The 20,728-nt window shown below is 66.8% G+C and overlaps 1 protein-coding gene across 23 annotated transcripts in view; it reads left to right on the top strand.

The window, feature by feature from the left end:
• Nucleotides 1-16,421, top strand: part of BRSK2 (BR serine/threonine kinase 2) — a 48,938-nt gene extending 32,517 nt beyond the window's left edge. For 2 of the 23 annotated variants that reach the window (XM_061407426.1, XM_061407439.1), the window contains 16 exons: nt 154-187; nt 372-440; nt 546-692; nt 1,297-1,328; nt 1,618-1,782; nt 1,867-1,964; nt 2,032-2,182; nt 3,614-3,679; nt 4,683-4,706; nt 5,454-5,514; nt 6,196-6,403; nt 6,712-6,760; nt 10,115-10,238; nt 10,792-10,972; nt 11,071-11,160; nt 13,450-14,561. In XM_061407426.1, coding sequence (XP_061263410.1) covers nt 154-187; nt 372-440; nt 546-692; nt 1,297-1,328; nt 1,618-1,782; nt 1,867-1,964; nt 2,032-2,182; nt 3,614-3,679; nt 4,683-4,706; nt 5,454-5,514; nt 6,196-6,403; nt 6,712-6,760; nt 10,115-10,238; nt 10,792-10,972; nt 11,071-11,160; nt 13,450-13,787 — 1,837 coding nt within the window. In that variant the 3' untranslated portion in view covers nt 13,788-14,561. Of the gene's footprint in view, nt 1-153; nt 188-371; nt 441-545; nt 693-1,296; nt 1,329-1,617; nt 1,783-1,866; nt 1,965-2,031; nt 2,183-3,613; nt 3,680-4,682; nt 4,707-5,453; nt 5,515-6,195; nt 6,404-6,711; nt 6,761-10,114; nt 10,239-10,791; nt 10,973-11,070; nt 11,161-11,341; nt 11,437-13,449 lie in introns of all 23 variants that reach the window. The other 21 variants (XR_009734656.1, XR_009734657.1, XR_009734658.1 and 18 more) reach the window with 21 other exon arrangements.
• Nucleotides 16,422-20,728: the final 4,307 nt, after the last annotated feature.

Below are 20,728 nucleotides of genomic sequence, written 5' to 3'. Positions count from 1 at the left end.
GCCAGGCAGTCTGGAGGCATGGAGCGGGGGTCACCCCACCCTCGGTCTCCACCTGCTGCCGTTCTGGGGGGCAGCCCAGAAGTCCAGGGGGTGGGATGGCCAGGGTACGGTGCGTCCTGAGCCTCCTGCCCTGACTTCGGCTTTTGCCTTCAGGTCGCCCCACTATGCCTGTCCGGAGGTGATCCGGGTAAGTAGCCACCCACCCCAGCCCCTGTCCAGACAAGGGGCCTCCCTGCCCCGGTGATTGCAGACCCCCAGGTCGGGGCCTGGCTGCCTGTCAGGCGCCGCCCCCGGGCCCATAGCCTCCCGGACCCTCTGTCCCCGCAAGAATTCCGGCCCTGCGCCCCCACCAACCCCAGGACTGTCCGCAGGGGGAGAAATACGACGGCCGCAAGGCAGACGTGTGGAGCTGCGGCGTGATTCTGTTCGCGCTGCTGGTGGTGAGGCTCCCCGCGCCCCGTCGGCCCACCCCCCGCCCCTCTGCCCCCACACCCCCGACACCCTGCCGCGTGGGTCCGCCCGCCCTGACCCCACACCGCCTGCAGGGGGCGCTGCCATTCGACGACGACAACCTGCGGCAGCTGCTGGAGAAGGTGAAGCGCGGCGTCTTCCACATGCCGCACTTCATCCCGCCCGACTGCCAGAGCCTGCTGCGCGGCATGATCGAGGTGGACGCGGCGCGGCGCCTCACGGTGCGTGCGCCCGGGCAGGGCCCCGTGCGCGGTCCTTCAGGGCCCGCTCCGGGGCGGGGGCGGGCGGGGAGTCAGGGTCTGGGGGGGACCAGGGTTTGGGGGGCCCCCCCCGCTCTGAAAGAGGTCCAGCGCGCCCCCGTCGGGGCGGAGCGCCTCCTGCTCTCCCTTCGCCCAGCTCCCCCCAGCTCTGCCCGCGCCCCGCTGCCCGCTGCTCCCCTCCCTCCGCCCCTCCCTGAGCCCCGGGGGGCTCCTGCTGCCCACCCCGCAGCGCCTTACCCCTGCTTGCAGCCCCGCTCCCCCTAGCTCCCCGCCGTCTCCGGGGAGGCCTGTCCTCTCCCCCGTGGGTAGGTAGGGTCAGGGCACTAGCCAGGCGTCTGGGATGGCCCCTTTCCGTGAGCCCGTGAGCCCCCGCCGGCCCCGCGCTCCCTCCCGCCCCCGGCTCCACACCTGTCTCCGCCCCCCCCCACCCGCCCGCTCCTTCCCCGCTGTCTGTCTCACTCCTCGCTCAGCCTCCAGCCCCGCCCCTCTGCTCCTGCTCCTCTGGCCTCCTAACGCGGCCTCCGCTCCTTCCTCGTACTAACTCCCTGTTTCTCTTTCCTTGTAGCTAGAGCACATTCAGAAACACATATGGTATATGTAAGTAGCTTTTCCTGCCCTCATCGCCCGCTTTGCCTGCCTCTGTGGCCCGAAGGGCCCGCTAGGGACGGCGGGGGGAGGGCCCGGCCCAGCGCAGGCCTGCCTCCAGCCTCGGGCCCCCGGGCCAGCTCTCGGGGACCCTGGCCAGCCCGTGCTGGGCACAGGCAGGACGCAGGAGATGTGCAGGGGCCGGGCGCAGGGAGAGCAGCAGGACTCAGGCCCAGGGCCGGGGAGCGGGCGAGGAGCCTCGGGTGCTGCCGGAGGGAGTGACCGGGCCCTGTCCCCGCAGAGGAGGCAAGAACGAGCCGGAGCCGGAGCAGCCTGTCCCTCGCAAGGTGCAGATCCGCTCCCTGCCCAGCCTGGAGGACATCGACCCCGACGTGCTGGACAGCATGCACTCGCTCGGCTGCTTCCGGGACCGCAACAAGCTGCTGCAGGACCTGCTGTCCGAGGAGTGCGTCCGGGGGCCTGCCCGGGGGCGGGGGCGCCAGCCTGCGGGGACCCCATCCAGCCTCCCGGCGCCTCTCACCCTCTGCAGGGAGAATCAGGAGAAGATGATCTACTTCCTCCTCCTGGACCGGAAAGAGAGGTACCCGAGCCACGAGGATGAGGACCTGCCGCCCAGGAACGAGATAGGTACGGGGTCCCGGGGCCGCCCGCCCGCCCCTGCGGACTGCCGGCCCTGACCCCGCTCTGCACGCAGACCCGCCCCGGAAGCGTGTGGACTCCCCGATGCTCAACCGGCACGGCAAGCGGCGGCCCGAGCGGAAGTCCATGGAGGTGCTGAGCGTCACGGACGGCGGCTCCCCCGTGCCTGCACGGCGGGCCCTGGAGATGGCCCAGCACGGCCAGAGGTGCGTGCCTCCTGCCGCCCCGGCCAGGCGGCGCGGGGCCGGGCCTGGCTCCTCTCTGCACCCCGCCCTGGGGCTGGGCTGAGGCTGCTGCGTGGCACTGCGCTGAGCTGTGCCTGGGGAGGTGTCGGGGTAGGGGGGGCCTGCATGGGCTGCACTGGCTGCACTGGGCTGGGCTGGCTGGCTGAGCTGAGCTGGACTGGGCTGGTTGAGCTGGAATAAGGTGATCTGGGCTGAACTCTGCGCCCCGGCAGACTGGGCTGGGTTGGGCTGAGAGGGGCAGGGCTTTGCTTGGTTGGCCTGGGTCAGGCTGGGTTGGGTGAGGCCATCCTGGACAGAGCTGGGCTGGAGTGGATTAGACTGGGCAGGGCCGGGCAGGGCTGGGCGGAGGTCAGCTGTGTTCAGAGCCGCAGCCCAGGAGGCTTAACCCCGATTGATGCTGAGCCCGTGTTTGGGTCAGCTGTGGCCAGGCAGGGGTCAGGGATGTGGAATCTTGGGGTGGGGAGTCTGGGCCCCCCGAGGAGGGGTGAGCATCAGGGCCCTGCAGAGCCTCTGCTGTTCCCGGGATGCTGGGCGAGACCAAGCCTCCCTGCCCAGGTACGGCCTTCAGCCCTCTGGGAGGCCCCAGGGCGGAGGCTTCGCGGGAGGTGTCACCTCTGGAGCCCCGGCCACACCGGTCAGCTGGGTGCTCGGCGCTGGGGCCAGCCAGGCCTCTGAGGAACTGCAGGCTGCGGGCCGCCGTCAGGATTAAACGGGCCATCGACCCATCAGCCACGGCCCCACCCCCGGCGGTCCCAGCCCCCAGCCTCTGGCGTCCCAGCCTCTGGGCCCTCTCCAGGTCTGCCGGCCACCGTGGTCCACTGCTCGCGGCCTCCTGCCCCAGGGTGGGGGGTGGGGAGGAGCAGGAGGAAGGTCCTGCTTGGCGGGGCACCTCTCCTGGAGGCGCCGTCCTTCCTGAGCCTTGCACTGGCTTCCGGCTCCACAGCTGCGGGCAGGCTGGGGGCTCGCCAGCCTCCCCCCGCCCTGTACACCCCACCTTCGGCCGTCCTGGCTTCCACTCTGCCTTTCAGGCCCGCGTGCCTCAGGGGCGCGGGGGGCTGGGGCAGGGTCAGGGGTCAGCCATCCCAGGGGTCACTCCCTGGAAAGCCGACCCTCCTCACCCCCCGCACTTTCTGCTCCATCTCAGAGGCTGCCCCCCCTGGCTTGGGCCCTTGTTGAGGTGACAGGCCGCACCCCTGGGGCGGCACCAGGTGTCCCCAAGGCCGCCCTGCCCATCAGGCCGCCGGCTGTGCTGCGCCTGCCTGGCCGGCCCTGCTGTGCGCCTGGCCTCGGCCGGCGGGCTGTGCCCAGCTCGGAGGTGTGGAGGGCCGGCCTCCTGTGTGCCTGGCGGGGCCGCGGCGGTAACTCTGTTTTCTCACTTTGTTCTTGCTGTAGTAAAGCAATGTTCAGTAAAAGCCTGGATATCGCTGAAGCCCACCCCCAATTCAGCAAAGAAGACAGGTACACACCCTGCCCCCCCATCCCCCGCCCCAGCCCCACAGACAGCGGCGGGCCTGGGGGCAGGGCTGGGCCTCGGGTGGCCACCCGCCTCTGGCGAGGGAGCCTGCCCGTGAGCCGGGGGGAGGGCTGGTCAGCTGAGGCTGACGCCCAGGAGGAGGAACGCGGCCCCCTAGGAGGGCCAGGACACCCGGGCTCTGCCCACCCCAGGCCCTGGGCTGCCCTCGGCTGTGGTCAGCGGGCCTCTGGGCCTGTTTGGCTCCCCTTCCCCACTCCACACTGGCCTGTGTCCGGGGGCCGCCCGGCTGTCCACACGGACCAGAGTGGAGGTGGTCGCCCCGGGCGCTGCAAGCTCCCCAGGAAGGAGCAGGGACTGTGCGGGTCCCAGGAGGCCCTGCACGCCACCCAGCCGTCCAGGCCCCCGGCGCCCCGCCTGCAGGGCCCGCTGCCCGGCAGCGCCCATGGCGGGGCCTCGCTTGGCCCCGGGCCCCCCGGCTCCCCCTCCGTGCCCCCTCCCACCCCGGCTGCTCTGCACTGGCGTGTCCTTCCCGCAGCTCAGCTTCCAGGCTTAGACAGCAGGGCGTGGACGCGGCCCCGTCTCTCTGCCGCTGCTTCTCTGCTTCCTTCATGCTGAGCGGCAAGCTCGCAGCTGCTGCCCCTGCCAGCCGTGGTGCAGGGTGGGCCCCCGCTGGGACCGCCAGTGCGCGCTCCGTTCTCACGTCTGAGGGCTTCGGGCCCTGCCCGGCGGACATGGGCGGACTGGGTTGGGGCTGCCGAGGGCAAGGTGCCGGCTCCGTGGCTGCGTCGGGTCGGAGGGTCGTCGCCGTGGGGCTCCAGCCCATGGGTGCCGGGGGCCTGGCCAGCGGGGCCCGGCTCTTCCCTGAGGCCCAGGGGCTGGCTGCGGCGAGGGCGGTGTGGCCGGGCGGGCGGTGTGGCCGCCCTTCACTCTGTTCTGTCCTCTTCTCTCCTGTGGCTGTCTCGACCCCTCCGGTTTCCTTCCTCTAAGGATGGCCGGTGCCGGCGCCCAGGGGTGAGCGGGCGTCTCCTTTCCCTCAAGGCCACGTGGGTGGTGGAGCAAGGCCCGGCAGGCCCGGCCCTAACCCGAGAGGTGTCCAGTTCCTGCCCCGAGGGGGCAGTGGCCGCAGTGGTCTCTGCCGGGTGTGCTGGCCAGTGACCTCTCTGTGGTCGTGCCCAGGCCTAGTCTGCAGGCCACACGGGGCTGGGGTGGACAGAGTCCACGTCCCTGCTGACGGCCGTCACAGGCGCCGTGCAAACGAGGAGGGGGCGGTGGGCGGTTCTTGGCCACACGGGTGGGCTGTGGGCATGGAGGGGCTGGGCTGGTGCCCAGGCGCCAGGGGGTGAGGCGCTCAGCAGAGTGCAGGACTCTGGGTCTGCGACAGCTCAGCCTGGAGGTTCAGCTGGGCTCGGGTCAGTGGGTTTGTGGAGAGGGGGCCCTGGGAGCCTCGCCTCCCACATCCCTCTGCTCATCAGGCTCGAGAGCCGTGCTGAGGGCCCCTCTCTGCCCTCTGGGCCTGGGGCTTTGGGCCTCGGATGTGGGGCAGCTTTTGCGTGGGGGGAAGAGGAGTCCCCAGGCCGCCGGCTGCACCATGGGGCTCCGATGACCCCCAGGGGCCCGGGCCCTCCTGGGCCTGGTGCGAGGCGGGGGGCACGGCAGGCCCACCCTGGGCACTGCCAGGCCTGCGCTGGGCTGGGGCCGCCTGAGGGGCGAGGCGCCGGGAGCGCCCCGTCTGAGCCGCCTGCGCGCCTGTGTCCCCAGGTCCAGGTCCATCAGTGGGGCCTCCTCGGGCCTGTCCACCAGCCCGCTCAGCAGCCCCCGGGTGAGTGACCCCGCCCAGCAGGGCGCCCCCAGGGCGGGGGGCGGTCGGGCGGACCCCCATCCTGCCTGCTGCTCTGGGGGCTCCGGCTGCTCTGCTAACGGCACGTTTTCTGTTTTGTTTTCTCGTTTGTCGGTTTCTTTTGTGGCGAATGCTCCCCCACCCGCCTGCCCCCTTCTCCTGCCTGGGGTCCTCCTCGCGCTGTGTGTACTTGCCGGGGGCGGGGCCTGCGGGGGCGGGGCCTGCGGGGGCGGGGCCTGCGCTGGGCTCTGGGGGGCCCCTTGCTCTCCCCTGTGGCTCCTGCCTGCCCTGTAGCCTATTAGAAAGTTCGTCCTGCCTCCCCCGCCCCCCGAGCTCCCCTTTGTGGCCTGCCCCTCGGCCACCTCCGCGGAGCCTGAAGCTTGCCGGAGCGCCTCCCGGCCCGGACACCTCCTCCCTCCACAGGCCGCCCCGCGGCCCAACCCCAAGACCCAGACCTTGCCGAGCAAGGCCAAGCTGACCGACAAGCCGCTGCAGGGCACCAAGTCCAACCCACTCCCGGCTGGCACCCAGGCCCAGCCCCTTGTCCCAGGGGGCCTCAGCCCCGAGCCGGCCCTGCCCCCGGGCCCACCCGCCCTGCCATCGCCTGCCCGGCTCCCAACCCCCGGGACTGAACCGAACACCAAATCTGTCCCCACTATACAGGTGACCCCTCACCCCTCTCCGAGGGGCAGTCCCCTCCCTACCCCCAAGGGGACGCCTGTGCACACGCCCAAGGAGAGCCCGGCGGGCACGCCCAACCCCACGCCGCCGTCCAGCCCCAGCGTGGGAGGGGTGCCCTGGAGGACGCGGCTCAACTCCATCAAGAACAGCTTCCTGGGGTCGCCCCGCTTCCACCGCCGGAAACTGCAAGGTGAGAGTGGCCAGACACAGCAGGGGGCCGGTGGGGGGAGCTCAGGAGGGAGGGTGGGGGGGGGGCTCGGGAGAGTGGGGGGGGCGGAGGCCCTGTCCATCCTGGCCAGCAGAGCACACCAGCCGCACCGTGTCAACGGGCAGGGCATGGGGGGCGTGGCCACCTCCTGGAGACAGCAGGGCCCTTTGGAGGCCAGAGAAGGCAAAGCCTGGTTTCAGCACCAGGAGACCGGACAGCTCCCTGTGCCCGCGGCCTTGCTGGGGGCGGGGCGGGGCGGTCACCGCGCTCTCTCCCTGTCTCGTGTGCAGTTCCGACGCCCGAGGAGATGTCCAACCTGACCCCGGAGTCGTCCCCAGAGTAAGTGGCCCTGCTCAAGCTCGAGTGTGCGCTGCTGGCTCCTTCCCGCTGCCTGGATGTGGAGTGTGTGGGCATCCGGGATGGACCCTGGGTGTCAGGCCAGGGTCACTAGGGTGCTGGGGCCGCCTGTGTCTCCACCTTTGAGTGCCAGGGCAGGTGCGGGGCCAGGGCGGTGACACGGCCTTGCCCAGGTCTGCTCCGAAGCCGCAGCTCAGGGGACAGGGAGTGTGGGTGGCAGGGATGGCACAGCCGCGCTTCAGAGTGACCATCCACTCCTGCTGCGAGCCACGGGCTCCACGCGGGGAGGCTGGCGGGCCCCAAGCCCCTGGGGGCCAGCTGTGAGGTGCCTGTAGGAAGGGCCTCCGCCCACGGTCCCACGAGAGGCGGAAGCGCGGCCTTGAGGCGACAGGGAGGCAGTGCTGCGCTGGACGTCTGGACACAAGTCCCTGTGTCTGGGGCCCAGACCCCCAAGAGGCCCCAGCCTCTTCTCCCTTCACTGTGTGAACGAGACCTGTGGCGTGGCCATGGGCAGGGTCGCCGTGATCTCACTGCAGGAGAAGCTCTGTCACCACAGCATCGAGACCCCACGTGGGCCTGTGGACACAGTGCCGGGGTGGAGCCGGAGGGCCACCAGCCCCAGATGCAGGGCCTCGGGGCCTCTGGGACCCCCCGTTGGTGTCCCTTCGGTCAGGATTTCCTGCCGTCATCAGCAGCTCTGGCAACCACGTTTGTAACTTGTTAGGTTTTCTAGAAAAGCTTAAAAAAAAGTCTACGCAGAGCAGCAGACAGCACCGTGCAGGCGGCCCACAGCCTCGCGCCCACTCTCAAGACCTGGAGGCCTGGTCCCCCCTCAAGGGCCCTGGCTGGCACCTGCCCCCCACCCAGTGGGTGTGGCTGACGGGGGAGCAGACGGGTGGCCCTGGGGTCAGGGGCGTCCCCGGCACCTGCTCCTCATGAGGTTGCGGTCTCCGGCCGGGAGACATCGCCTCCACGTGGTCGCAGCCTCGGTCCGTCGTGTGTACGCAGCATTCACACCCGGCCTGCACAATGGCCCAGGCTCTCAGCTCCAGGGGCGGGAACCAGGCCGGCACCTCATCTCGGGCCGGGAGCTCTGTCTCCTCCGGGAGGCCCAGCCTTTGCTCTCAGCGCCTTCTCCCAGCGGGTGAGGCTGAGTCCGCGTCAGCACGTGTAAGAGCTGCTATCAGACAACACGCCTTCACCAACAGGCCCAGCCGGGCCCGAACTGAACCACACAGGCCTTCCCAGCCCCTCAGGCTGCTGTCAGACCCGGCGCTGAGTGCACAGCTGAGCGCTCCCGTTACTCAGTCTTGTCATCGAGGGAGACGGGGCGCTGGCCCCCACCGCGGGCTCCAGAGCCACCTCCTGGCCCTTGTCTGAACTTGAGGCCCACGGAACTCTGGACGCGCCGACAGCTGCAGAGCCAGCAGGGTGTGCGAAAGGAGGCGAAAGTGGCCGGCGATCGCCGGGGGCCAGGAAGGGCAGGTCTCTGCCTCGGAGGCCACACCCAGAGGCTGGCTCCGGCCCCACAAGTGGACACGGCCTTTGTGGGCAGGCTGCCTGCCGCCACAGCGTTGCCACGGGCCCCAGAGCCAGCTCCGGAAACGGGCAAGAGAAAGGGGAGACGCACAGGAGGACGCCCTGCGAGCTGAAGACCTGCTCACGCTGCCAGCGCCACCCGAGCAGTACTGGCCTGGGCGGGACCCCTGCTTGTGGAGCCCTGGCTGTGTCCGCGGCTGAGCTCCTGGCGTCGGGCAGGCGCTCCCACCAGCTGTCGTCCACCCGCCAGCCTTGGGGTCAGGCCCCGCTCCACAGCGTTGGTCAGTGATGGTCATCTCAAGGCCCATCCAGGGCTCCGTCCACCTCCAAGCTCAGCTGGTCACCAGCAGGATTCAGGCTCCTGACTGCACAGGCCTCCCCATCCCGTCCGTCTGTCCTGCTGTGTCTAACCGTGTCAGTTTGTCCACACAAGGTGGAGGCCCCTGGCCAGGGGGAGGCCGGCCTTTCAGAGCCTGATCTCGGGGGAGAGGCCCGCTGCCCTCCTGCTCAGAAGCGAGTCCCAGCCTCGTCCACCGTGGGAGAGGCCCGCATGGGCTGAATGTGGGAGGCAGGACGTGTGCGCTGAGGGGGCGGCCCAGCCCAGAGGGGGGCCTCGGACGCGGCAGAGGGACAGGGGACGATGGGCAGGGCAGGCTGGGTGCCCGTGAGGTGCAGGCTCTCGTGCGAGAGGGTGCTGCCGCCCTGGGTCCCTGGGGTGGCCCCTGCCCTGCCCCACGCAGCAGCTCGGCCCCCTGGGGTCTGAGCGAGCTCCGTGTTCCAGGAGTGATCTGGGCGGGGCGGCAGGCACCAGCCCCCGGGCACAGAGGGAGGGCAGGTGGCATCCGGGCCCCAGCCCCCATCTCTGCCCCCGTCCCTGTCCCCCACCCCAGGCAGATATGGACAGGGTCCCCCACCTGCCCCACCCACACAGCCCCCGATGGGCACCTCTCCCTGGGAGCTGCAGGGAGGCCGCTCCACAAGTCACCCCCAAATAGCAGCGTAACGCAAGGCTAGGGTTGAGGTGTGCTCAAGGGCAGGGCGCCCCCCACTCTCCCCTCCTCCCCTCCTGACGGGGTGTCAGCGGGTGCTGCCCACACCCAGGCGGGAGGGGGTGGCCGCAGGACCACCTTGAGGGCTGCGGGCCTCAGGGCGGGGCTGGTCAGGGTCAGGATGGAGGGACAGTTAGGGTGGGGAGTCACTCAGGATAGTGGAGTCCAGATGGGGTCACAGTCACGGCTGGGATGGGGGTCAGGATGGGTGGGGTCAGAGCTGTGGGGTCACAGTCATCATGATGGGGTCAAGGCACGGGCTGTGGGATGAGGGTCAGGATGGGGTCAGAGGTCAGGGTCAGGATGGGGGGTCAGAGCTGTGTGGTCATGGTCACTGTGATGGGGTCAAGGCACGGGCTGTGGGGTGAGGGTCACGATAATGGAGTCAGAGATCAGGATCAGGATGGGGGGGTCAGGACTGTGGGGTCACAGTCATGGCTGGGGTAGGGGTCAGGGTCAGGATGGGGTCAGGGCTGTGGGGTCACGGTCACCGTGATGAGGTCAAAGCTGGAGCTGTGGGCTGAGGATCAGGATGATGGGGTCAGAGGTCAGAGGATGGTGGGGTTCAGGGCTGTGGGGTGAGGGTCAGGATGGTAGGGGTCAGGGCTGTGGGCTGAGGGTCAGGATGGTGGGGCCAGGGAAGGGGTCCAGTTATGACAGCGAGCTGCCTGCAGCCCGGGGGGTGGACAGGCCAGCGCTCAGCTTGGCTGGCATGCCCTGAGCTGACCAGCCGTCTGCCCGCACCCAGGCTCGCCAAGAAGTCCTGGTTCGGGAACTTCATCAGCCTGGAGAAGGAGGAGCAGATTTTCGTGGTCATCAAGGACAAACCGCTGAGCTCCATCAAAGCCGACATCGTCCACGCCTTCCTGTCGGTGAGCCTCTCGCCACGAGGTCCCTGACCCTGGGACCCCAGCCTGGGCAGGGCCAGGGGGGCGGGAGACGGGTGTCCCCTGGGGAGGGCCCAGGCCAGGTGTGGGGGTGCCTCCAGGGACCCCTCACTGAGGTGGGGTGATGCACAGCCACTCTGAGGAGGGGCCTGCAGCCTCGTCGTGGGGCGGGGGGCTCTGCAGGTCTGGGGGATTCGCCTGGGGCCTCGAGACTGTCCCCGGGAGCCTGGCACCCTGTCCTGTGTGCCCGCTGCCTGCCTCCTGCAGCCCCGCGCCCCTCCGTGCAGAGGCTGCTCAGCCTGACCAGAGCCACAGGCCCACGTCCAGCAGAGCCGGGCCTCGACCCTGGGGGTTGTGTCCCCTACACGCGGCCCAAGCTCTGGCCCGGCCTCTCCCCTCCCACCGCTCGAGCCCTGCTTTCTGCCCTGTGTCGGGGTCCACCTGCCTGAGGCAGAAAGCCCCCCCTGCTGGGGCCTGGGGGCCGGGGGGCGGGCGGCTCCACGAGGGGAGGTCGCACTCACGCGGCCTGCGCCCACAGATCCCCAGCCTCAGCCACAGCGTCATCTCCCAGACGAGCTTCCGGGCCGAGTACAAGGCGACGGGGGGCCCGGCTGTGTTCCAGAAGCCGGTCAAGTTCCAGGTGGACATCACGTACACAGAGGGCGGGGCCGCGCAGAAGGAGAACGGCATCTACTCGGTCACGTTCACGCTCCTGTCTGGTGAGCCGCTGGGGAGGCCCGGGGCCGCCCCCTGGGCGCGGGGCTGCAGCGTGGGGGTCCCCGCTGGCCCTGCCCCTCACCCGCCCTGTCTCCCCCAGGCCCAAGCCGCCGCTTCAAGAGGGTCGTGGAGACCATTCAGGCCCAGCTGCTGAGCACACACGAGCAGCCCTCTGCCCAGCACTTGTCAGGTGAGGGAGGGGCCCGGCTCGGCGGCCCGAGGGCTGGGGACGGGGTGCGGCCCCTCTGCGAGCCGCCTGGCCCGCAGCCACGCGCCCCCAGGGAGCAGGGCGCTCCCGCATAGCGGCGTCTCTGCACACCAGGGAGGTAGGGCCGCACGCCACACTGAAAGGCGCCTCTTGTCCACTGTAGAACCCCCCCCGCCAGCTCCAGGACTAAGCTGGGGTGCTGGGCTTAAGGGCCAGAAGGTGGCCACCAGCTACGAGAGTAGCCTCTGACGCTGGCAGGTAAGGTGTCCGGCCCCACCGCCGGGGCAGGGAGGGGGCTGTGGGCAGGTCCTCTGCGAGAGCCAGGCCGGCCCGAGGAGGGCGCCCTGCGCCCACCCATACATCCAGCAGCTGCCTCCCGGCCCTGGACAGGCCATGCGGGCCCAGCACCCAGCTGAGCAGCTGGACACGGGGCAGCCCGGCCCCTGGCCAGCGAGAGCGGGCTCCTCTGGAGTGACCGGGGTCCTGCCGGGGCCCTGCGCCCTTGGGGTCCCCCAGAGAGCATCCTCCAGGGCGGGGGGTGGTACCCACTCTGGTACCCTCTCTGGCTGATGTGAGGGGCCGTCTGCCACCCACCCTCCCCTAGACGGGCAGGACACGGGGGCCTGAGGTCCAGGCGAAGCGGGGGCCTCCCAGTGGTCCTAGAGGGGGCACACAGGGGCTGGCGTTGCCCAGGCCTGCAGCGCTGGAGGCCCGGGAGCCTGCGGGTCAGCACGGCTGGGCCCTGGCGGGGGGGGGGCTGTGGCTGTGTGGGTGCGGGTGAGCCCTGGGGCTCGTGCATGATCGGTGAGCAGCGTGTCAGGGAGGGCATGCGGCGCGGGTTTGCGGCAGGAGATGCCAGCTGACCGCGAGGCCGTGTGGGGCCTGGGGAGTGCAGGGTCCAGCCCAGAGCCCCCTTCTCAGGGCCCCCGTGGCCAGCCGTCTGTGCCTGTGTGTGGGGTCCTAGAGGCCGAGCGGCCCCCGTCCATCCCGCCCCACCATGCTCATTTCATCGTCTGTGTTCCACCTTCGCCTCCTTGTCACGTGTGCCCCTCTGGTGGGGGGGGCTGGGGCTGGATGGAGGGCTCTGACCCACGGAGGGGGCCCACTCCCCCGGCCCTGGGAGCTGGCTGGCCTGGGGGCTGTGCCTTTAATGCCCCTACCTCAGAGGAGGCAGCGCTCCCAGGGGGAGGCCGAAGCTGAGGCAGGACAGCTTGTCCGGGGAAGCGAGCAGGGGCCTGGAGAACTGCCTGGAGGACAGGGACACGGGCTGTCTGCGCTCCTGGCCAGGCAGAGTCCCGCCCTAGGGGGCCCCCTCCCGCCAGCCAGTGTCCCCCATGCTAGGCGCCGGCCCAGGAACAAACCTGGTGGACCGACCCTTCTTGCAGGGCCCCACCCCCGCGCCAGCTCTGGGTCTGAACCGCCTCCCTGGAGACTGCTGGGTGCCAGCTCTGGGCCAAGCCCGTCTGCCCTGCCTTCCTTCAGGGAGCCCTGGACCTGGGGAGCCCAGGCTGGGACCCCAGCCCCTCCCCCAGGGCCCTTACCTGGTCCCTCCCTCTCATACTGGACTCGCTCATCCAGAGAGCTCATTCCTAAAGCCACTGGATGTGGGGAGGGGGCAGAAGCTGGGGTCCCTCTGGGGCACCGGGCTGAGACCTGGTATCCACTCCAGCAGGGCCCCACTGCAGCCCAGGGAGGGGCCCTTAGAGGGCCTGGCTGCCTTCCCCACCCCCAGCCCACCCGGCCTGGCCCAGCAGAGGGTGGAGAGAGTCGGGAACGGGGTGCCTCCCTGAGTCTGGGGCTAAGGGGCACCTTGTAGCCACCACGTCAAAGAGTGTGAGTGGTAGGCTGAGGACCCAAAGGTGGCCTGCACAGACCCTAGCCAGAGGCCTGGACCTCTCAGCTTCTAAGCGAGTGCCCTGGACCCAGAGTCAGAGGGGAGGGAGGGCCAGGCATGACCCCTCAGTGCCCAGGAGAGGGGTCCCACTCTCCGCTGCCCTCTGCCGAGCCCTGTGCAGCTCCGACAGGAATCTCCTCGCTGAGCCCCGGATTCCATGTTCTGGCGCCTCTCTGAGCACCCGCCCTCTTAGCCCGCCTGCGTTGGCTCCACCCCTTGGCCACAGCCCCGCCCACCCTTGGCCACGCCCTATGCCCCCGCCCCTCCCGGGGCCCCGCCCCCTCCCAGGGCCCGGCCTGAGGCTGCCCCCCAGCTCGAGGTCTGAGCTGGAAGCTGTGTTCACACGTCTCCCCTCCTCTCTCCGTTCTGTGCTCCAGACACCACTAACTGTATGGAAATGATGACGGGGAGGCTTTCCAAATGTGGTAAGAACCCCTCACGCGCACCTGGGCCCCCCAGCCTGTCACCCCATTGCTCACCCCCGCACCCCCTGCAGCCTGCTCCTGGCGGGTGCTGCCCCCACCCCCGGCTGTCCTGGGGTCCCTGTGTACCTGAGGGGCCTGGACACGCACACGTGGCCGCGCTTGCCCCCAAGGCGCCCGGCTGTGCCCAGCCCCCCCGCTCTGCCACCAGCCGCCTCCCTCACTCAGCTCCCACAGCGGTCGCAGGCCCGGCCCAAGATCAGGGCAGGCCAGGGAGGGACTCCAAGACTTAGGGTAGGAAGGGGCGCCTCGGCCCCAAGGCCAGCAAGGCTCCCAGCTGCGGGCTCCAGCCCCAGGTCAGGGCGCCCCCTGGGCTGCAGGCTTGGGTCAGGCCCTCTGCCACTGGACGGGGCGGGACAGGGCTCCTGCTGTTCCATCTTTGGAGCAGAGATGGGGGTCCTGCCTGTTCTTGCCCAGGTGGGGGCCTGGCTTAGGAGGAGGGCCTGATGTGCCCCAGGGCCAGGACCACAGGGCCCCTGTGGGGCTGGGCCCCCACGGCTGCCCCTTCCTTTTCCCGCGGGACGGTCTCTCCGGGACCAGGGCCCCCACTCTGGCTGCCTGCCCCAGCCCTCACCACACCCAAGCTCCATGCCTGTCCACTGATCCATCCGTCTGTCTGTCTGCTGCTGACCTCTGTGTCCACGCTGTGCCACCCGGGTTGGCCAGGGGCGGGGCTCCAGGCCTCCCAGGAGGAGTGTGACGGGCACACTGGCTCCGGCCTCCAGTCCCCGGGTCCCGCCCAGCCCTGGCCTTCCCGCCGCTGAGGACTCAGGGTGACGGGAGGCCTGGTGGAGGAGGAGGGTCCCCGCCGGCCTGGGCCCCAGCCCGCCGCCCGGAGGCCTCGAGCCCCCGGCCGCCAGCCCCGCTTGCTGCCGCGGCCCCGCGCCCGCGCAGACGCACTAGTGGGCCCCTGGCTCATTCGTCTGTTGTTCTCTCTCTTCCCTCCCTCCCTCCTTTTCTCTCTTTTCTTTTTTTCTTTTGTCTTCTGTTCTGTGCACCCAGGCAGCCCATTGAGTAACTTCTTTGACGTAATTAAACAACTTTTTTCAGACGAGAAGAACGGGCAGGCGGCCCAGGCCCCCAGCACGCCCGCCAAGCGGAGTGCCCACGGCCCACTCGGGGACTCCGCGGCCGCTGGCCCCGGCCCTGGAGGGGACGCCGAGTACCCAGCGGGCAAGGACACGGCCAGGACGGGGCTGCCCGCCGCCCGCCGGGAGCAGCCTTAGACAGACACATAGCCCCCTCCCCTCGTGCAGCCCGCTGCCCGCCCACCCGCCGGGTGGACCCAGGGCCACGCCCGTCTGTCCGTCTAGACTGTCGTGAAGCCGGGGAGGAAAGGAAAGGGGGCCCCGGGGTTCGCAGCCCAGGCCGGGCCGACCGGGCCCGCTCTCTCTTTCTCTTGCTCTCTCTCTCTGCCTGTCTCTGACAACGCCACTGTCTCCACTCTGATACCAGGAATTATCCCGAAAAGTTAACATGTCACCTCCACGAGGCCGCCCTCCGTGCTCTCCGCCGGACTCTGGCTGACCGAAGGCAGCTGCCGCAGACCCGCCCTCTCCTCCCGCCGCCTGCCCGCCCGCCTGCCCGCGCGGCAGCTCTGCCCAGTTTCAGCTCCGCATGGCCATGGGGAGGAGGACCCAGGCCCCCAACTGGACGCGCGCTGACCAGCGCCCTTGGCGGGTCCAGCCGGCCTCCGGGGCGGGCCCGAGGGGGCGAAGCAGTCGTCTCGCCCTGCTGCCTCGGCCTCTCCCTGGCGCGCCCCCCCCCACCCCGCCGCTCCTCGTCCATGCACCTCAGCGCCGCCCACCTGACCCGCCGTGTCCCACCCCCAGCTCCCTGGGGGCCGCAGGTGGAAAGAGACCCAGGGCCCAGCGTGCCCGCTGCCCCGAGGCTGGCCGAGATCAGTATTATTTATTTGCTGTTTTAACTTATTGAGTTTCTTCTCTGTTCAGGGAAGGGGCAGCAGCAGCGCCGTCCTGCCGTCTGTCCGTCCGTCTGTCTGTGTGTGTGCGTGTGTGTGTCTTGGGCAGGGTGGGGTCTGGGCCGAGGTGCCCCGTGGACAGAGCCGTCGGGGTGCTGGGGGCAGCCGGCCGGTGCAGTGCCGGCAAGCTACTGTAAACTTTAAAGAATTCCTGCAAGATATTTTTATAAACTTTTTTTCTTGGTTGTTTTTGGAGAAGGGTGTTGGGGGTGGGGGCGGGCCGCGGGCAGGACTAGACTTGGAGTTCGGTTCTTTCTATACACACACATATAAATATATTTAGAGAACGGCGTGGCTCGCTCTGTCCCAGGTTCGGTCCGAGGAGACGTGACTCCATCCTGGGGGGCCCGGGCCAGGCCCCATCTTGGTTTTGTGTCCGAGTGTGGGACCTGGGGAAGGCCCGAGTTGGCCCCCTACACATAACACGCAAGACAGCGGGGCATTGCAGGTTTTTTTTTACTAAAATGACAAAAAGTTAAAAAAAAAAAACAACCAAGGACAAAGAGAAAGGCAGCGAGTCCCTGCGTCCGGAGGGCCGCGCGGCAGGCGGGGTTGCATGCCCTGGCCGCCACACGTCCACCTCGCGTCCACCTGCCTGCTCGCCCGTCGTGGACACATTTTAATGCTTCTGTTCCATTGACCCCGCCCCAGGCTGGGGTCTCAGTACATAACAAAAAACGAAACACCTATAACAGCAAAAGCCACGCGGTCCCCGTGGGAGGGGCCTCTCCAGAGACGAGGACCGGGAAGCAATACTCTTGTTAGCCTTCCTCTTTTGTACTCGGACACACAGACGTCACGGAAACGGACGCGCCCACCCCGTGTACCCCCATCAAATAACTGTGAGCAACTTAGTTCCGAACAATAAATTCCTTCCGTAAAGTCACCCACGCCAGTCTCCGTGCGGGCGGGTGGGACGTGGGACGGCCTGGGACCGAGCCAGCAAGCGTGACGGCGCGACGTCTGCCCGGCGGCGGGGGCGGGGCCGGGTGGGGCGCGGACGCCGGTAGGGCACGCTGCTGGGGACGGGCACCGGGCGAGCGCGCCCCCGCCCGGCCACTGCGGCTCTGCTGCCTCCCCGAGACCAGCACCCTGAGACCGCACCCGGGCCCTTCCAGGACGATGACCTTCCTTTCCAGCCCTCCCTTGTGCTGGGAGCGGCAGAGGGGCGTGTGGCCCAGCCCCGGAGTGACGGGCCGAGGCGGGTGGGCAGCCCTGGGACAGCAGGCTGGCAGGGCAGCGTGGTTCCCGCCAGGGGTGGAGGCACCACGACCCCAGGCGGGCAGCCGCCCCTCCCCGCCCCCGCCCCGTCGCTGCAACGCCAAGGACAGGCCCAGCCTCCTGAGGGCCGCGGGCCACCCAGCCCCATGTCTCAAGGGCAGCACCCGGGAGTCACCATGCGGCCGTGAGGAGGGACGCAGAGCAGCCCCTGGCCGGGGCCCCCAGCGGGGAGCACGAGGCCCGCGGAGCCGCCTCCCCGCGTGTGGAGGGGACTGTGCACCCAGCCGTCCGCACCAGCACAGTGCGACCGGCCTGGGCGGCCGTCTCGCCCGTGGTGGGGGCGGCGCCATCCCTGGCCCACAGCCGCCCGACCGGCTGTTCCGAGGTGCTGCCGTCTGGCCCTGGGGCGGGCAGATCCGGCCTAGGGTTCCCGCGCTCCCCTCTCGGCCCTCGTGCTGGAGGCGCCGGGCTTCCCGGGCGTAGCTCTGAGCCTGGGGCCTCCGCTGCAGCGGCCCCAGACTCACGAGGGTCTGCGGCCGGGGGGCGACGCTGGAAACCGCCCCATCGCTGAGGGCCCAGGTTCTGCTGCGGTCCCTGCACTAGTGGTGTCCCGTTCACTTCAGCTTAAGAACCAGGTGGAGGGAGGGGGTTGCTTGCTACACCCTGGCAAGGCGCGTGGCTGTCTGGCTCTTGACCGGCCTCCAGAGAGGTTCTCTTGACCCCACGGTTCTGCGTGTCTTCACTGAGACCAGCTGACTTGCCACAGGCCGCCTCAGCTCTCCCCTTGGCCCTCTTAGAGTCTGCGCTCTGACGAGTCGGCCTCCGTGGGCTCGACTGTCATCCCCGAAGAGGACACCGCAGTCAACACCAGCGACCCGCAGCCTCCCGTGGGAGCCCACCAGCGCACTCCCTCAGGGGGCACGCCCTCTCCCGAAGTCCCGCTTCTCCACCAAGCTCTCTCTCGGTTGTAAATAAAAGAAACCAAAGCAAGCTAAGCCAAAAGCTGCTGCTGCTACTATTTACTCCTATAACTACATCAGCGTGTGCAGACAGACGCCTTCGGAGCACTTTACACTGAGCACTATGTCTGTGAAGTAGAGACTTCAATGCGCCCTAGCAGAAAACAAAAAGGATCATAGGATGACGCTGCAGGCCTGGTGACCCACCGACCGGCGTGGGTGCTGCCCACCAGGGTAACCCTGGGCGGGGGCGCTGCGCGCTGCTTGGGGCAGAGCCGGTGGGCGGGACACCCAGCCGTGGGTGCAGCTGCCGCTCAGCCCTCCCTCTGCCCTGCCCGGAGCCCACCCTGGCCGGTCCAGGCGCTCAGCTGACAGTGGCGCCCGCCCTGGGAGAGGCGCGTCCCGGCGCTGAAAGGCCCTGCTCCCACCGGCCGGCCTCCGGGGGCGCTGCGGAGCAGAGAGCTCGCCGCGGGAGGGGCCTGGCCCGCCCCCCGCCCCCCGCGGCCCCGCGCCTACTCCTGCTTCACCCTCGCCCACCAGGCCCAGTCCCCACCTCCTCCCCCGGGCCCGCCCCCGCCCCCCAGCAGCCCGGTCTCCCGGTGTGGCTTGGCAAGGGTGGAGGTGCAGGGCGCAGAGATGGTGGCCAGGGCGGGGAGAGAGAAGCGGCGTGAACGTCAAAGCCGGGGTGTCTGCGTAGCGGGGGCCGCGGAGACAGTCCCCCAGCAAGGCGGGGAGCCAAGTGCCGGCTCCAGGGCGCAGGTGGGGCTGCAGAGTCTATGCTGCGGTCAGGCCTGTCCGCAGGGTCGGGCCCTGGGTGCAGTGCCTTCGTGGACACTCTCGGCCCTTGATGACCCTGTAAGAGTTCCATGGCCTGTCTTACACAGGCTGCTGGTATAACGTGTTATCAAAAACCTAGGGGCTTAAACCATCCAAGTCCTGCATTTCAGACTCTCCTTTTGGCCATGATGGCTACTCCATTTCTTCTGAGGGATTCCTGCCCGCAGTAGTAGATATAATGGTCATCTGAGTTAAATTCACCCATTCCAGCCCATTTTAATTCACTGATTCCTAGAATGTTGACATTTACTCTTGCCATCTCCTGTTTGACCATTCCAATTTGCCTTGATTCATGGTCCTGACATTCCAGGTTCCTATGCAATATTGCTCTTTACAGCATCAGACCTTGCTTCTATCACCAGTCACATCCACAACTGGGTATTGTTTTTGTTTTGGCTCCATCCCTTCATTCTTTCTGGAGTTATTTCTCCACTGATCTCCAGTAGCATATTGGGCCCCTACTGACCCAGGGAGTTCCTCTTTCAGTATCCTATCATTTTGCCTTTTCATACTGTTCATGGGGTTCTCAAGGCAAGAATACTGGTTTGCCATTCCCTTCTCCCGTGGACCACATTCCACTGAGTCTGAAATGCAGTACTTGAATGCAATCTCAAAAATGACAAAATGATCTCTGTTCGTGTCCAAGGCAAACCATTCAATATCACAGTAATCCAAGCCTATGCCCCAACCAGTAACACTGAAGAAGCTGAAAGGTTCTATGAAGACCTACAAGACCTTTTAGAACTAACACCCAAAAAAGATGTCCTTTTCATTATAGGGGACTAGAATGCAAAAGTAGGAAGTCAAGAAACACCTGGAATAACAGGCAGATTTGGCCTTGGAGTACGGAATGAAGTAAGGCAAAGGCTAATAGAGTTTTGCCAAGAGAGCATACTGGTCATAGCAAACACCCTCTTCCAACAACACAAGAGAAGACTCTACACATGGACATCACCAGATGGTCAACACCGAAATCAGATTGATTATATTCTTTGCAGCCAAAGATGGAGAAACTCTATACAGTCAGCAAAAACAAGACCGGGAGCTGACTGTGGCTCAGATCATGAACTCCTTATTGCCAAATTGACTGAAATTGATGAAAGCAGGGAAAACCACTAGACCATTCAGGTATGACCTAAATCAAATCCCTTGATTATACAGTGGAAGTGAGAAATAGATTTAAGGGACTAGATATGATAGACAGAGTGCCTGATGAACTATGAGCGGAGGTTCGTGACATTGTACAGGAGACAGGGATCAAGACCATCCCCATGGAAAAAAAATGCAAAAAAGCAAAATGGCTGTCTGAGGAGGCCTTACAAATAGCTGTGAAAAGAAGAGAAGTGAAAAGCAAAGGAGAAAAGGAAAGATATAAGCATCTGAATGCAGAGTTCCAGAGAATAGCAAGGAGAGATAAGAAAGCCTTCCTCAGTGATCAATGGAAAGAAAGAGAAGAAAATTAGAGATACCAAGGGAACATTTCATGCAAAGATGGGCTCGACAAAGGACAGACATGGTATGGACATAACAGAAGCAGAAGATATTAAGAAGAGGTGGCAAGAATACACAGAAGAACTGTACAAAAAAGAGCTTCATGACCCAGATAATCACGATGGTGTGATCACTCACCTAGAGCCAGACATCCTGGAATGTGAAGTCCAGTGGGCCTTAGAAAGCATCACTATGAACAAAGCTAGTGGAGGTGATGGAATTCCAGTTAAGCTATTTCAAATCCTGAAAGATGCTGCTGTGAAAATGCTGCACTCAACATGCCAGCAAATTTGGAAAACTCAGCAGTGGCCACAGGACCGGAAAAGATCAGTTTTCATTCCAATCCCAAAGAAAGGCAATGCCAAAGAATGCTCAAACTACCGCACAATTGCACTCATCTCACATGCTAGTAAAGTAATGCTCAAAATTCTCCAAGCCAGGCTTCAGCAATACATGAACCGTGAACTTCCAGATGTTCAAGCTGGTTTTAGAAAAGGCAGAGGAACCGGAGATCAAATTGCCAACATCCGCTGGATCATGGAAAAAGCAAGAGAGTTCCAGAAAAACATCTATTTCTGCTTTATTGACCATGCCAAAGCCTTTGACTGTGTGGATCACAATAAACTGTGGAAAATTCTGAAAGAGATGGGAATACCAGACCACCTGACCTGCCTCTTGAGAAATG

This window comes from Bos javanicus, chromosome 29, assembly GCF_032452875.1.
Source record: "Bos javanicus breed banteng chromosome 29, ARS-OSU_banteng_1.0, whole genome shotgun sequence".
Lineage (NCBI taxonomy): Eukaryota > Metazoa > Chordata > Mammalia > Artiodactyla > Bovidae > Bos > Bos javanicus.
This window is presented reverse-complemented; position numbering and strand designations above follow the sequence as displayed.